Genomic DNA, 14,979 nt, shown 5'->3' with positions numbered 1-14,979 from the left:
GGACTTGTCCACCAGTATCGCCATGTGGTCAATGGTTATCCCGCCGGCGCTACCCCGCGGATCTGTTTCCATCCACCAATCCCAATGAAGGTTTTGCGACACAAAGTCAAACATAGAAATTCCTTGCGTAAATGAGTCTTGCTGCAACGCCTATGGTATCGTGAATACGTTTTGTCCACCTGGGCAGGGCCGGGAAACAACCGGAAATCCCTAACTTGAGGCACACCAAGGTGGACAACAAGAAGTCATTCCACAACATTTATTGGACCGATAGCGTGAAGCATTTCGGGATTGCCGACGCCTGTCGGCTTTGTACTGGTATATGATATTATGGAGGCACCATCTACACCTCTTTGGAAAATTAACCACAACATACCATCGACAACATCGGCTAGAGGACGGTTACCATGGCATTTCATCCAAAGTCGGCTGCCTTGGCCGACATCGCGCGGGTCGCGTTTGTCGTCATGTCCTGTCTTTCTGCCGCGGCTGCTCAGCAGCCGGTCCAAGTAATGCTGGACGACGGCCCTTACTCTGGAGTCACAATGGCCGGGGTCAATAAGTTTCTAGGGGTTCGATATGCTGCCCCTCCTGAACGTTTCGCACCTCCAGCTCCTGCATCAATGACGCCCCACAGCGATGCGAAGGACGCGACCAAATTTGCTCCTTCTTGTATACAAGCTATTCCAGGTAAGGTGCCCATGTGGAAGGGGTCGCAGGACTTTACTAATTCAAAAATAGCTCCCATTGCCGCCCAGATGGGCAATATGGGTCCGCAAAGCGAAGATTGTTTGTTTGTGAACGTCTTCGCCCCGTCGTCTCCTCCACCTCCCGAAGGAAGAACTGTAATGGTGTGGTATTACGGCGGAGGCTTCCAATTCGGTAGCGCCAATACTCCCATGTTTGACGGTTCAAGCTTCGCCCAGAACCAGGATGTGATTGTTGTAACTCCTAATTATCGGACAAGTGGTTAGTTCTTCTTCTCCAGTAACCCCTCCTGAAGTGGTATATCTAATGACTTTTTCTCTCTAAACAGCCTTTGGGTTCCCGGGAAGCGTTGAAGGAATTCCTCCTCAGGCACGTAATGTTGGACGTGAGTCTATTTCTCTCCTTTCCTCAAAATGCATTTGCTAACTAAGAAAAACGTCATGGACCAGAAGCTTGCTCTTCAGTGGGTTCAACGAAATATCAAAGCGTTCGGAGGCGATCCCAAGAAGGTCACCATCTTTGGTGAATCTGCCGGTGGAGCCTCCGTTGATCTGCTCCTCCTGACCAGCGGCATGAACCCCCCTTTCCGAGCAGCGATAACGGAATCCGGAACCTCGTACCTTGTCACAGCGCCACAAGCCGGTGGAGATATTGTTGGGTTGATGGCGGGGATCAATACGGGTGCGAGCATGCCAGGGAACTCTTTCAAAACTCTGGCCAAGGCTTTGAACTGCAATGGAGGCCAAGCCCTCGCTTGTGTCAAGGCAGCACCTGTGGATGCTGTTGCCTCCGTGATCTCGAACGGACCCTTCAACTTCCCGCCGGTTGCCGACGGTGACACGAACGTTCCTAGCTCTCCCGACGCTACACGATCCGCCGGTCGGGTCCCCAAGATACCACTGATGCTTGGCACCAACCTGAAAGAGGCTGAGATCTTCACCATGATGAGGCCCCCACAGCCAGTGAATGCCTTCGTTGCAGCAACCTTTCCTGGCGATACAGCATTGCAACAGGCGGTTGTCTCTGCGTACCCTATCGGGGCAGGTACTCCATTCGCAACGGAAAAGGATGCCATAACTCAGATAGCTACGGACCTGGATTGGACTTGCAGCATTAGCCATGAGGCCCGTATATCCGCGCAGGCAGGCGTTCCAACCTGGAGATATCTGTTCAACTCCACCTCCTTCCCCCCAACTCCCGGAGGCATTCTATCACGCCCAGTGCACGGCTCCGAGATTAGCTTCGTGTTTGGAAACTTACCTCCACCTCCAGCGACGCCCGATCAGGCAGCTGCGCTCAGCAAATTCATGCAGACAGCATGGGCTAGCTTTGCGAAGAATCCAGCCAACGGGCCTGGTGTTCAAACTTGGACACCACACACTGGCATGCCAGGAGCCATGGACTTGGCTAATCTGGGTGGAGTTGTTGGAAATGGAGTGGCCATGGTAGATCCGCGCACAGTTGATAGTCGGTGTAACCTCTTCGATAAGGCGTACGCTGCCGCCATGACGCCGTCTTGAAGTTCTATAATCAATCAACCGCTTGAATCTCAAGCATTATTTCTTTCATTAAGTGAACATCCCTGCAACAGAAAATTGTGCTAGGACAGTAGCTATAGACTATAGCAGAGTCCCTTGTGTCAGTTCAATCACTTCGCAGCCATGTCCAAAGAGAACTCCTTTATGGGGCTGGGTCTACAATGTCTGTAAATGACACTTATCCGTCATTCGAGGGCGTGGCGCTGATTAAACATCAGAGAAGCAGAAGGCCACCTCGCAGGGTAGTCTAACTGGAGTTGTCTGCACACAATGCGAGCGATAACCTTTAGCATTACGTGGACGACATGATGGGGTATGGTTTGAGGTTTGAGTCAGTAAACTCTTTCAAATAATTCATCAGAGTATCAGCTTGTGTTACGAATTTCCAGTACGTAGATGAGGTATTTACTTCGAAATTAGCGCATGAGACACCGCACTCACGGCGACTACTGGGCAGGCCTGGCTTCTCTGGAACTATTGCAATGATCATTCGGTAACTATCGTCGTGCAAAATAAGTTTCGACTTGTGTTGATAACCCCCGACCGCACTTCAAGCCACGGAAAAATACATCTAAGTTGTCTTTGCCCAAGGTCAAAATTACTTAGCACAGCTGAGTGCCTGAAATACCCCATGAAGCTTGCCTCCAAGCCTCTTCCAAAGAGGACCCGCCTGAATGCCCTTCCAGGCACGCTGGCGATCACCAGAAGCAAAGCCTCCCGGTGTCTGTACCGCGGATAGCCCCGCCTGCAGGTTCTCTGCATGTTCCAGCAGCTTCTTCTCGAACGTCTTGGAATATCCAATCAATGAAGAACGAATGCAATGCAAGTCGTCTCCAGACTCCAGACCGTGCTTTTCAAGGAACAAGTCGTCATCCTCCTCTTCCAGAAGGCGAAGGTGCACGAGGATCAAGTCTTTCAACTCGACGAGAACACCACAATCGGCACAAGATGGATACAGCTGGCGTTCGGCCTCCGAGAAGTCGCGGCAGAGAGCATGACCGGGACTGTTGGTGTGCGGCCCGCAACGCCCGTACGCGTGGTTCAGCTTGGCATGCCAAATGGTACGAACGCAAAACTCGTCGTCCGAAACGACAGAGCAACTGTGCCCGAGCTTGCAGGCTCGATGAGCGGGATCCGCGATCGCCCACTGTGGGGTGTTCTTGAACTTGGCTAGATTTGCCATCGTTGGGAGAACATCGGCAACACAGAACTCACCACAATAACTGTGGCAGGGTACGTTGTTGTGCATGTGGGCTACCTCGATGATATGAAGAGCCATGCTGAAATTCGATGTGCGGTATGTCTAGAGGACTAGGTGAAATGAGGTCCGGAGAGATGTTCGTCCAATAACGAAGGACCAATGCGGGATTCTGAGCCCTGCGGAAGGCTGGAATTTTGAAATTGATGATGGTAGACCAAGAGTCAAACCCATTGATGACAGGTAACAATCTCATTTTATACAAAGAAGAGCTCCCCCGCGGCAGAGGGGCATCACATGCCTGGCGTCGATATCATTTAGGTCCCCTTACCGTAACCCATACCATGTCTCGACCGCCCGGAGACACAAGGATGTCCATTACCAGGATTGAGATAAAAACGCTGAGAAGGGAATCCTCATCGTTGACACGGACGCACCTGGTATGTTTGCTGTTTCTAGCGTTCTTCATATTGCACAGCGAATCGAGACGGTCACTTGGGCCCGTCATAACTTGTCAGAATGAGAATCCGCTGACCCCTGCACACTGGGTATGCATTGGTCCAATCAATACTAGCAGAACTACTTCCCCGAAACCCACCAACCAAAGCCTTGTCGACAAGGGTTCAGCGGATTCTCATTCTGACAAGTTATGACGGTATACCCGCCGTTCAAGTGGCTCTAGCGCCAGCGCATCTTGCCCAAACCAGGGGCATTTTGATCTATGTTCAGCGGGGGCTGCATTTCACATCCCAGCAAATACCACCCTTGCCTAGCACAACCATCGGGGCGGGCTCCGAAAGCCGAAACACCCTTGTCATTCAAAAAGACACACGACATTGAGCCATAAAACTGAGGGGTTGGGAGCTAACGAGCGTTCAGATCGATGAGATAACTTCAAGCCCTACCATGGATGGGGTAATGGGTCGAGTGATTGGTAGACAGGAGGCTCATCGAAAGATGGTCAAGTGTCGCATTAAACTCCCGGGGCACGTTTCAAAAGTTTCCGGAAAGCTGAAGGCTCACAGAAAAGACTTGCTCGTAGACTTCTGTTTGCAATTGTGAGCATTATTCTAGTTGCCTCGTATGATAACATGCGCAGAACCTAACATCTTGCAACCGTACTTGTGCAAGTCTATTGCCTCATTGCAGATGCCACTTTTATTTCGAGGCGGGGGGTCAATGCAACGACGAATGCGCCGTCCGTTTACCAACTAGCTCACAGGTTCCATTTCATGCGCCGTGGGCCACGACACGTTGACACCGTCACTGGTAGCTTGTGATAGGTGCTCCACTCGGATGCACAAGTGCCAAAGAGGGTATTTCCAACCCTGGCCATCCTGCAAGGTTATGTTTTGTTGTCTCTTAGCCGAAGTAGTTGGTCACGGATTCCAACGATGACAGACCGTCCTGCCAAAAGAAAGCGTCTCCCGGCTGGTGAAACCAGAAAATGGACCTGTTACTTCGACTCATCCTGGTCGAAAGTGGCACTGACAACGTACGGATACACGATATTATTCCGGCCAAAAGTGACACTTGCTGCAGGTGATATGTCATATCCCAATAGATATTACGCGGGAGCGTGGTGGGAGCCAGAGCATGCTCAGCACCCAAGACCACTAAGGCATGCAACCGCATCCAAATGCGTGACAGACGTAATAAGGTTCGGCCTACCACCTCTACCACGGATCGTCAGTAGATGAAGACGTTCAAGGGCCTAGATCAAAGATTGATGCGTTCTATGTGATGAGTAGGCTGCCACTGCTGCGGACACTAGCTGTTGAGGCCTGCTTCCGGCCGAGAGAGCATGCAGATACTTCCTGTTTCCTCATCCTACTTAGTGTGGATCAGTGCTAATAACACGGAGGCTAGTTGAAGTTTTCTGATGAAACGCTCCAACATCACTCATAATCCGAACCGTAGCCTCGCAGAGGAATTTTTTTAAGAGTTGTGCGAGATCGCATTTACAAGGAGCCTCGTTCGCAGTACAGAAGAGGAATGATAAGGGTAGTCACAGCGAAATCCCAGCGGTAGGGATCATGTAGGTTCTGGCTTGTCTAGTGTTGTTATCTCTTCTCACTAGGACGTATCTGAATAACAGCCACCACTCCTTACGCCTCTCCCTAGAGGCACTCCGCATTCACGCACGCAATTGAAATGAAACCATAATCGATCGATTCACGGCGCTGAGCTCCAAGGACTTTTGATCATTCAGACTTCGGGATGGGCCTCTCTTGGTGTGCCCGTAATCGGCGTCGCTCTCATGACGCCAGCCCGGGCCGCGGTGGTGGAAACCCCGGCTGCAGGTATCAGCACTCACCCAAAAAGGCCCATCTGCATATGCTCCCTGCAGGAAACCGTCGGAAGGGTGACGGAAACAGTAGAAGGCGGCACACAGCATGCAACGCGCTACTTTTGGAACATAGATCTTTGCATCGGCACCGATGTCCGGGCTTGGCCCACTCCGATTCGTGTTCCAGCCACAAGACCCCAACGAGATTGGCGTGAGGGGTTTGAGAAAGATGATGGAAATCACACCTTTTGCTGGAGTGTCAACGTGTGAGTCGAAGTGGAGGGAACCGTTGGAATGGGGCGCCCCATCTGCGCAATTATGTGCCCCCGAAGTTCTGGGTACTGAACCCGCGACTAGCCTTGAACTTGATTTGATGAAAGTGCTTCGATTGAATTTTGCAAACGGGCGGCTAGAGCTTGACTACTGTTTCATCGCTGCCTGATCCAGTTTCTTTCGTGGCTAGGGGCATGAAGAAGGGAGTCGTCACTGAGGTATGACATATCAGCATCCAGTTTCTCCTGAGGCCAGCCAAAGAGCAATGGGTAGATTGGACTCAAGTTGCAGTATCGACGAGCTGTCCGTGGTGTTTGGATAGTGGGGTCTAAGACAAGGGTCAAATGATGCGAAAAGGCGAAAAGGGAATATGGACATGGAGGTGGTCCAGTTTCGAGATCAAGACAAAGAGGTCATCCTCGTGAGGCTTAGTCGGGCACAGATACATTCGAGCCCTCTGAACAACTGTTCTCTCAGTCTTTTACTTTCCTGATGTGTCTCGGAAACACCGACTTTGATCGTCTCAATTGTCTGAGTGGAGAGGACGGAGTGACGGGTCATATGTGAGGTGTCATAATTCTTTGCGGGGTCCTGTGCGTCTCACACATCGCCAAGGCCTCGGAAGATTGATCCCAACGCCCGCCTTTGCAACGGAACCAACCACGAGAGGTTGTTTCTTTTTCGTGTTTTCCACGGTTCATTCTGGCCACGGTGTCGGTCCGGTCTGCCTTGACCGGAGAACAAGGGAAAACTAGTGCCGCGACCCTCACCTTGTTGCCTGCCGGCTTTCGTTACTGACGATAAGCTCCTCCATGGCGGCCAGGCGCAGTCCGCCTCCCAGGATGTGAGAGATAGAGCAGTGATTATGGGTATCCTGCACCACTTGAGTCGAGCGCCGCGGATTTTGTTTTCCCTCGCCATCGCGCTGACTCCCCATTCTCTTCTAGCGGAAGCGACAACAAGACTAGCAAGGATGACCACGCCAAACGGCTACGGACACGCGAAATGACCCTGACAACTAGATTTTCAAGTTTCAGCTGATGGTGTCTCTATGGCCTTTGCCGTGACACAAGTGTATGCCCTTTTGACATCAGTTGTGGTACACACCTACAAGGGAAGGGGGGCTGAGTGACTGCACCTGGCCGAGGCATTTCCCCGCGATCTTGATCAGCAAGATCTCACTCACATGGTCATCGGCACTCATGGAGGCTGCACCATTACCCGCAGGTATGGCAGTCGGGTACACATTGGAATCGCCAAGTTTCCAAAACTGGTTTGTTGTTTAGAGTTGGTGGCCTGTGGCTTGACTTGTGGCTGTGTATTTTTGACAAAGGCATCTTCGGACATGATTCTGGAATGATTCAAGTTGCGTGCATGACCCGGCCAGCGATTCGGAATTCAGACTTGGCTCCAAAACCGTTCAAGGTGTTGGGTGGAAGTAAAAGTCGCAGTCGCGTTGCTTGAAGTCAACTGCTCCTCAATAAATGACAATCTCAGTACTCAGCTCTGTCTATTATCAACCCGCATCCCAATGCAAAAACCCTCATCAACCCAAGCAGCTCGTCACAAAGAAGTTTTGAACGCATCGAAAGCCTCGTTCTCGGCAAGCAGATCAGCATACGCTTTCTCAGCCGCCTCAAGCTCGGCTTTTTTGCCATTGACAACAACTCTGTGGTGGTCCATCTCCTCCTGTGCAACTCTCTGTGCCTTCTTGGCCTTTGCAGCCTCTGTCTCCATGGCCACGGCCTCGGCCTCAATGCGGTGGTTGAGGAGCTCGAAGATGGTGCGGCAAGACTCCTGCACGACCTGTCTGTGTCCGTCAGGGGCAATCGCCGTCGACACGGCAGCCTTGCTGTTGCCGAGGAGAACAGCATACTTCTTGCGAAGCTTGAAGATGTCATTCTGAAAGGCTCGAAAGCCCTCGAGCTCTGTGAGCTTTTCGGACTCGGTCGGCAGACTAGCAAGGGCGTGGGCGGCCTCCCGCTCGTGTTTCTCAGCCATCTGCTGCTCGAATCGAGTTTTCTTGACAGTGGCCGACGCAATATCAACCTCCAGACGAACACGCTTTCTCTGGCTCTCCAGCTCCTCGTCTAGGCATGCCATCATGGCGTCTCTCTTGCGCTTGAAGCCGTCTGCAGCTGTCGTTTCGTTTGAAGGGGAGCATGCGGGAGTGCTAGGGTCAAGTCTGCCAGAGCCTCTAGGGAACGATGCGGGTGACACAGAGTTCGGGGTCACTGGCGCAGGAAACCTGGCCGGACGATGATCGGTGATACCGGGAGAAGGGCTCGTGTCTGCCTGAGACTGGTGGCAACTAGTCAGCTGTTGTTCCCGTCAGCGTACACTGTACTGATGACACCATCTGGGTGAATATCAACATACCTTAGGCGACGGAGTGCGAGGAGATGGCAATGCAGGGGCGCGGGCTTGCAACATCCTCCGCGCATGCTTGCAACTGTCAGTGTCTCGACCGCCCTAAGCCGCAAAGTAATTAGCAAGCCAGAAGCTCCAAAGACCATGTTTGATCTTCGAACTTTAAGAAGGGACATACCTGAGTCCTTCGAACGTTGTCAACGTCCATTGCGGAAAGGAATGGGCGGTGCAGGAAACCGTTTGACGGAGTATTGCCGACTCGGTGCGTGATCTCGGCCCTGAGCAGACCACGGACGTCGGTATGGCTGAGATTGTGCGCGCAAAGCAGGTCAAGACTTTTGAGCAAGCTCAAACTCCACAGCGAGGGCGAGAGAGAGCTGCCGACAACGTCGTCCAAGCTGGAGATGTTCCACGTCTTTAAGATTCTTTCGGTGCATTCAGCCTTCTCGGTAGCGGCGTTGGACGGCGGTTGCATTGTGGGGACCCGTCTCAGGAGTGATTGGCTGACTGAGAAGAGCCAGCGGAATGGTCCGTGGGAGATGCTCATGGAATCTGATTGAGGTGTTCGCTCTAGCGGGAAAGGGTGGAGGGTGATTGCGGAGAGGAAAGGCCTAAAGCAAAGCTTCTGAAGTGCTGGAAATCATGGGGTTGAAGAAGAACAGCCGGATATTTGAAGGGTGATGTATCTTCTCAGCTGCGTGGTGATCATAAATGACTTCATCCCATAACCTGGCGATTCACTATTGAAGAAGATAGGTTGTCTGAGTTACTCAAAGAGACGCGTTTCGCGTTGGCGCCTGGCCCGAGGCTACTGAGAAACACATGCGTGCATCAATGGATTCCGACTAAACCAACAGGATCTCTTTGAAAATGCCGTACAAAATGTCCCGGATATCTACATTTTCATCTTGGACAGAACGGGGCATCCAAACCTGCGTCCGTTTGAAGGTGGGGCTTGTTTGCGAGTAAGACCGCAAAGGTGCGAGGCTTTTTGAGAAGGGCATCCTCCAATACGGGTCCTAGATCGTCTTCTTCGACAGAGTAGAAAGTGTAACGGCGGGGAAAGCAACAGCAGATACGTATCAACGCGAAGGCTTGACCCTATTCCGTCACGGCCGGGTGGCCCACCGCAAGCCGGGCTTTTTCGTCGGAGGAGTGGGGCCGGTCGCAAAGCCGCAAGTGATCGCCGCCCGCCGATGTCCCGCCTGTGTGAGGATGAGAATGGAAAGTCCACGCCAAAATGCCGACCGCATACGGGGATCTGTGGCCTGAGATTGAGACGTTTGAACCGTGTGGCTGGCTGATGGGTGTCAGGGTGTCTGCAATGTGAGTGAGAAAGCATCGGCGATCCCAGCCCTTGGTGTCTCGGATGTTGTCCCGCTCTTCCGCACCCTCTGCCGTAACCTAGGTCGGGTATTTTGTGGGCGGCAGCGGCTCAGTCACCGCCAGACGGGGTTTATGATAATTCCTGCTCAATATGCATGGGGGAGACATCAAGTGGGCACAGCGCTAAGTCAGCCGGAGCACCCGACGAGCGGTTCGCTATGTAACAAGCTCTTGTGGGAGGGAAGCCCTGGCGACTAGTTGCATGTTCCACCAACGTCTTCCCGTCGCCGCCAGCGATGTTCCTCTGCTGTTTGGGAACAAACAGAATGACTACACCAAGTCTCACTCCCTGCCCAACAAATGCGCTGCAGCCGTGATTGGACGCCACACAGGAAAAGCCCCAGCACATTCATCTACTTACCGAAACACCCCAAGCACAGCTGAGCAGCAAAAAGAAACGACGCTCTCCGACGAATGAAGCGCGGGATGAATGGGATGGGATGGGATGGGCATCCACCGCCACGGCCTCCCCCCGGGCCTCCAAAAGCAAGTTGAGCCACCATCATCACCACCACACCATCACCACAACCAGCACCACCCACCCACCACGAAGAAACAGCCACGCCGCGAGGAGGAAAGGCGCAAGAGATAACGCCTCGGGACACTTTGGAGGAGGCAACCACAACTGATGTATGTAGATGTAGGTATGTAGGTATGCGTTGCCTCCGTTACATTCCATCCCGCGGCGGAGTCAATCTTGCTGCTGACCCCGCACCCAGTTCTATGTAGTTCCCCCCGTGTCCCCCTTGTCCCTTGACTGAAGCTCCCCCCCGACGACGCCGTCAAGCCATCTCCTCCCAGTCATCCCAGTCATCCCAGTCATCCCATTTCCATGTGCGGAAATATGACAGGGAGGGCTGTTGACCGCGGGACCGGCCCGGACCTCGAATCGGCGGTCATCCTGCACATCGGTCACCAGGCGAGCGGATGAGGTCCCCATCCCCTCCACCCCCCTGCACGCCAATGGCCCCCCCCCCGATGCTCGTTACTGGCTCGCCGAGGCCCCTCGATGCAGATGGTCATTCGCAAAAACGTATCGCTACATGTTTAGCAATGTCTCATTCGCTTCTGCCCGTCGACCGTCCTTCTTTTTTTTTTCTGCCCTTTCCTTTTCTCTTCCTTGTGAATCGAGGGCTCTGCCAACTTTCCCCCTTCTTCCATTTCTTCCCTTCTCAACCTCTCTTCCGAGCTCGAGGATGCGGCATCCGTCTTCTGGGGGAGACAACACCGTCGCTATCGGGCACCGCCAAGCTTTCCTCCTCGTCCTCGTCGTCGTCGCATGCGACCGGTACTTACTTTTCACCATAAAAGGTCCTCCCGTCAGCATGACCACGAGCCGCCAGACTGCATTACCGCCGCGCACGACCTAGATGTCCTCGTCATCACCCATGCTCACCATCCCGCATCACCCCGCGCGCTCCGCCAAAGATGCCGCCGCCGCCGCCGCCGCCGTCTCCATCGAGCCGCCGTGTCCCAGCTGCACCCTGCGCTCGCGCCAGACACAGCCCTACACCACGCCCACCCCGGGCCACCCAGACTACTGGATCGAGAAGCTTATCCACCTCGTGCTCGACACCGTCCCTGGAATGGAGGAGAAGATGACCGAGAGACACGCCGAGCGCAACCAGATCCTGAGACTCGTGAGGACGTTTTGCGGCGTCGAGGTGGGCACGAGGTTATGTCCTCACTGTTGGCAGTCGAGTCCGGAATGGGAGGCCAGGGTCTAGTCGGTGCACGAATAGGTACCATACCCAATGACCATCATGAGAGGTTCAGAGCTGACCATGGTCGTGTGGCAGTTTCAAGCGAAGAAGAAGACAAGGCAGCAAACCACCAAGACGTGGCTTTCATACAGTGTACACAAATATCCAACTAGGCGAGCAATACCCAGAAACGAATGCATGCACATCTACCTGCCTCTGCAACCGTCAGAAAAACTCAGTATCGTATCAAGGACTGGGTGGTGGCGTGCTGTGGTAATTTTCTTCTGAGGAGAATAGTTTATTTACACTAGATAACATAACAATTCACAAACAGCAGCATGGCTATTAGATTTCCACTGCAAAATGACAACACTAGAAACTACAGAAAAGGATTTCTAACGAAAGCAAAGAGGTCTTGCCTTCATCATTACAAACGCCGCAGCCTAAAACCTCTTGGTGTAACAAAAGCTTCCAAGGTTGGCCGACGTTCGCGGAACATGCAAACAAAAAGACGGACTCCTCGGCTTGAAAAAGGCTGCCAGTATTCTACGAAGCGGTGACCAAGATCTGCCTCAATCATGCTCAGTTTCGGTATGCCAGGGCCAGTCATTGAAAAGGTGCCGTCAGGAGCTGGCTGCGCATTCTGGAGTAGCAGGGGCAGGTCGAACCTTTCCACCACCAAAGTAATATGGAAACTGCTAAAAGTAGACAAGGGCTGGTTGCTGGTGGTTCCGCGGGCAAGAGCCCTTGAAAAGCACGAGACGTCCATCTCAAGATGATGGACAGTTGTTAGGAGCTCCCTTGGCTGGATCAGTGGTGTCGATGGGTCGACCGATGGAAAAGGTGCCGGGGTAAATATAGACCATCCCGGACTAAAAGTGTCGACCGTTGGAAGCACCAGTGCGACTGAATCTCGTCTCCAACCGCCAATGAATGGAAGGCGCCCAGATCTTCTCTGAACAATCCTATTGAAAAGTTTACAGGCTTGGAGAGGTCCGTGGATCATCAACATTCGCCGTCTGACCTCCCCCAAATGAGGCAAAACAAGATTGCTGAAAGTGCTTAGCGGCGCTTGGCCGGTGGTTGCGAAGTTTCTCCTGTCATACTCGACAGGCCATCTAATTGGCACCGCTTCTTCCTCGACTATATCAATTATGGCATGGACGATGAGAATCACGATCTCCAAGGGCATGTCTCGGGGGCCCAATCTGCCGGCAGTGTTGTTTAGTTGAAGGCGCTGACGGTTGAATATCCGGGATGATCTTCGAAGGACACCATTGCTAGGCATTTTTGTTGCTTTTGGTAAGATAGGGAGTGTGTGTAGCGATTTCCTTCTTATGCGATGCTCTGACGACTGAGGCTGGATGACTCCAACAATGGCTCCGGTGGGTAAAGTAGGCCTGCTACACTAGTCTGGGAGTCAGGAGAAGGCGCGAATGAATCAGGAAGTTGAGTCTTAATGGTTTTGAAGATGACGACGATGACGATGATGACTGCAGTGAGTGCTGGGTATTCTGAGATTTATCACGGTAACATGGTCGACTGCAATTTATGTTGTCCCTCGAACGGAGGGCAACTCAGCGAAGTGCTAAGAGAGGGTTGACACAATGGATTGTTTCTATCAAAGAATGCACTGATGTGTTATCGCAAATCACATGTTTCCACTCAGCACATATGAATGAAAGAGACTTGATCTCTGCCTACCACTTGCTTCTGCCCTTAACGTCGCACACTTCCTGAGGAACAAAGGTGACCAATTGGCATCCCGAGCAGACTCGAATCTAAATGTTCGGGCGAACGACGCTGCTCACAGGCAAATCAATATTGCAGGATTACTTTTGGAAGGCATAGCCTGAATACTACCGTATGCAGAAATGGCTTTCCCGCTCACTCCTTTGGCGTGGGCAGGCGAGAATCAACGCTTACTTTGGTCATGGGAATCAAATCAACCCTTTCGTAGTGAATTTGTTACTGGCGGAAGGTTAGCTCTGGATTTCGTACCTATTGCCACTCACCCTGCTAAAATATGACCTTGTGTTGATAATTTACCAAGATGGTCGTGGACCGTCAAGTGATGCGGACCTGGGAATCCGGCTGTGAGGTCCTTCTTTGGCTGAGTTGGGAGCTTAACACTGTGTTTGTGGTGACCTTTGCGACCACCCTCACAGTGCTTTCTCCGCCCCAAACAGTGCAGACCTTTTATACAGCAGGTGCCGTCGACAGCTCCTTCTCTTTCCATCACCATCCCGCAACTCAATCTTCTCGACCTGTTCAACTCTCGATCAACTTTCTACTCTCATTCCCTCAATCTCACTTCACAATCTACTACATTCTCTCGACTCACAAGTCACGACCGCCGCCATGTCGAACAACTCTCTCCATCTCGTTGACCTCAGCCGCAACTCTTGCGTTGATGCGGAGCAGGAAGATGACTTTGTCTTCTTCGACCGACCTGGCACTGCCATGGACTGGGATATCGTCGATGCTCAGAACAATGAGTACGTCCCCTAGAACAATTCGCCTTGAGCCGGTGTACTAATCATGAGTCCCGCCAGTGCCGAGGAGATTTGCCAGGACAGCGGCATGGACAGCAACTTCGTTGACGGCGAAAGCTGCGGGGAGATTGACGCCGAGCCTGAGATTGAGAAGAAGTGAGTTGTTTCCTTGCATCCACTCTTTTTCCCAGTACGGAACCCGTTGCTGTCAAGTGCCTAACGACTAACTGCCCATCAGTAATGAATTCTTGACAACCTATGGGACCTGCGGAGTTACCTCGTGGAACAACGGCATCCATCGGTGCAAGAATGAAGATGATACCTGGATCACGGAGATGGAGACGGACCTTGACGACTTATCTATTCACTCTGGCCTTTGGCATGCCACAAAGTGTGTCAATACACCGTCGCCAGCCCCCGACCCCAACAATGAGTACTCCGAGCTGCTTGGTGCTACCGAAGGCGCAAAGAGCACCGGCACTGGACCCTCGATCCCCATCTTCTTTCTAGAGGAATGCGAGTTGGGCAACGGTCATCCGTTTTACGCCGACAACGACGTCACACACACCGAGCAGGCCGCGACCAAGGACAAGTCTCCCTCTCCAAGCAGAATCCCACGCTTGATCAAGACCATGAGCCTGTCGAGCAACACCGATGTCTCGCCCAAAATTTTGGGGGAATCCAAGACTTGCTCGTACTCATACTTTGCCGGACATCGGGCGCTTCGTCGGGCGCTTCCTCTTCCATCTGGCGGAAGGGCCACGTACAGAAGGTGCGAGGCCTGTCTCTGAGAGCCATTTACGGAATACACGTTAGCTGAGGGCGCAAGAAGTTGCCGCTTTCAAGTGGTCGGAGTTTTCCCCTACGATTCTTGTCTGGAATCAAACACGCGAATGTTGGTACGGCACTGTCAGGGTTTATGGATGATTTGGTGTTTTATTTGCAACGGTTGGGGTCTTGGGTGCATGGCTACGTTATGGGTTGTAAGATATCAACTTGGCGATCCGTGGGCAAGTTG

General features: G+C 52.5%; 5 protein-coding genes across 5 annotated transcripts; 3 read left to right on the top strand and 2 right to left on the bottom strand.

Moving 5' to 3' along the window:
* Positions 1-1,121: 1,121 nt before the first annotated feature.
* On the top strand, positions 1,122-2,228 carry COL26b_012519 (uncharacterized protein; the record flags this gene model as incomplete). Its single annotated transcript, XM_053185162.1, has 1 exon — positions 1,122-2,228. The coding sequence occupies one exon, from the start codon at positions 1,122-1,124 to the stop codon at positions 2,226-2,228; it is 1,107 nt and encodes a 368-aa protein (XP_053030894.1).
* A 616-nt stretch (positions 2,229-2,844) lies between these two features.
* On the bottom strand, positions 2,845-3,525 carry COL26b_012518 (uncharacterized protein; the record flags this gene model as incomplete). The annotated part of the gene is made up of 1 exon (XM_053185161.1): positions 2,845-3,525. One exon carries the CDS (start codon positions 3,523-3,525, stop codon positions 2,845-2,847), a length of 681 nt encoding a protein of 226 aa, XP_053030893.1.
* A 4,045-nt stretch (positions 3,526-7,570) lies between these two features.
* Positions 7,571-8,852, bottom strand: COL26b_012517 (uncharacterized protein; the record flags this gene model as incomplete). Its single annotated transcript, XM_053185160.1, has 2 exons — positions 7,571-8,308; positions 8,556-8,852. 2 exons carry the CDS (start codon positions 8,850-8,852, stop codon positions 7,571-7,573), a joined length of 1,035 nt encoding a protein of 344 aa, XP_053030892.1.
* Positions 8,853-11,133: 2,281 nt separating this feature from the next.
* On the top strand, positions 11,134-11,490 carry COL26b_012516 (uncharacterized protein; the record flags this gene model as incomplete). The annotated part of the gene is made up of 1 exon (XM_053185159.1): positions 11,134-11,490. One exon carries the CDS (start codon positions 11,134-11,136, stop codon positions 11,488-11,490), a length of 357 nt encoding a protein of 118 aa, XP_053030891.1.
* A 2,337-nt stretch (positions 11,491-13,827) lies between these two features.
* COL26b_012515 (uncharacterized protein) lies at positions 13,828-14,752 on the top strand (the record flags this gene model as incomplete). Its single annotated transcript, XM_053185158.1, has 3 exons — positions 13,828-13,964; positions 14,022-14,117; positions 14,200-14,752. 3 exons carry the CDS (start codon positions 13,828-13,830, stop codon positions 14,750-14,752), a joined length of 786 nt encoding a protein of 261 aa, XP_053030890.1.
* Positions 14,753-14,979: the final 227 nt, after the last annotated feature.

This window comes from Colletotrichum chrysophilum, assembly GCF_026319265.1.
Source record: "Colletotrichum chrysophilum strain AFK26 chromosome Unknown scaffold_179, whole genome shotgun sequence".
Classification (NCBI taxonomy): domain Eukaryota; kingdom Fungi; phylum Ascomycota; class Sordariomycetes; order Glomerellales; family Glomerellaceae; genus Colletotrichum; species Colletotrichum chrysophilum.
Note: the sequence above shows the minus strand (reverse complement) of the source record. Positions and strands in the feature narration are given on the sequence as shown.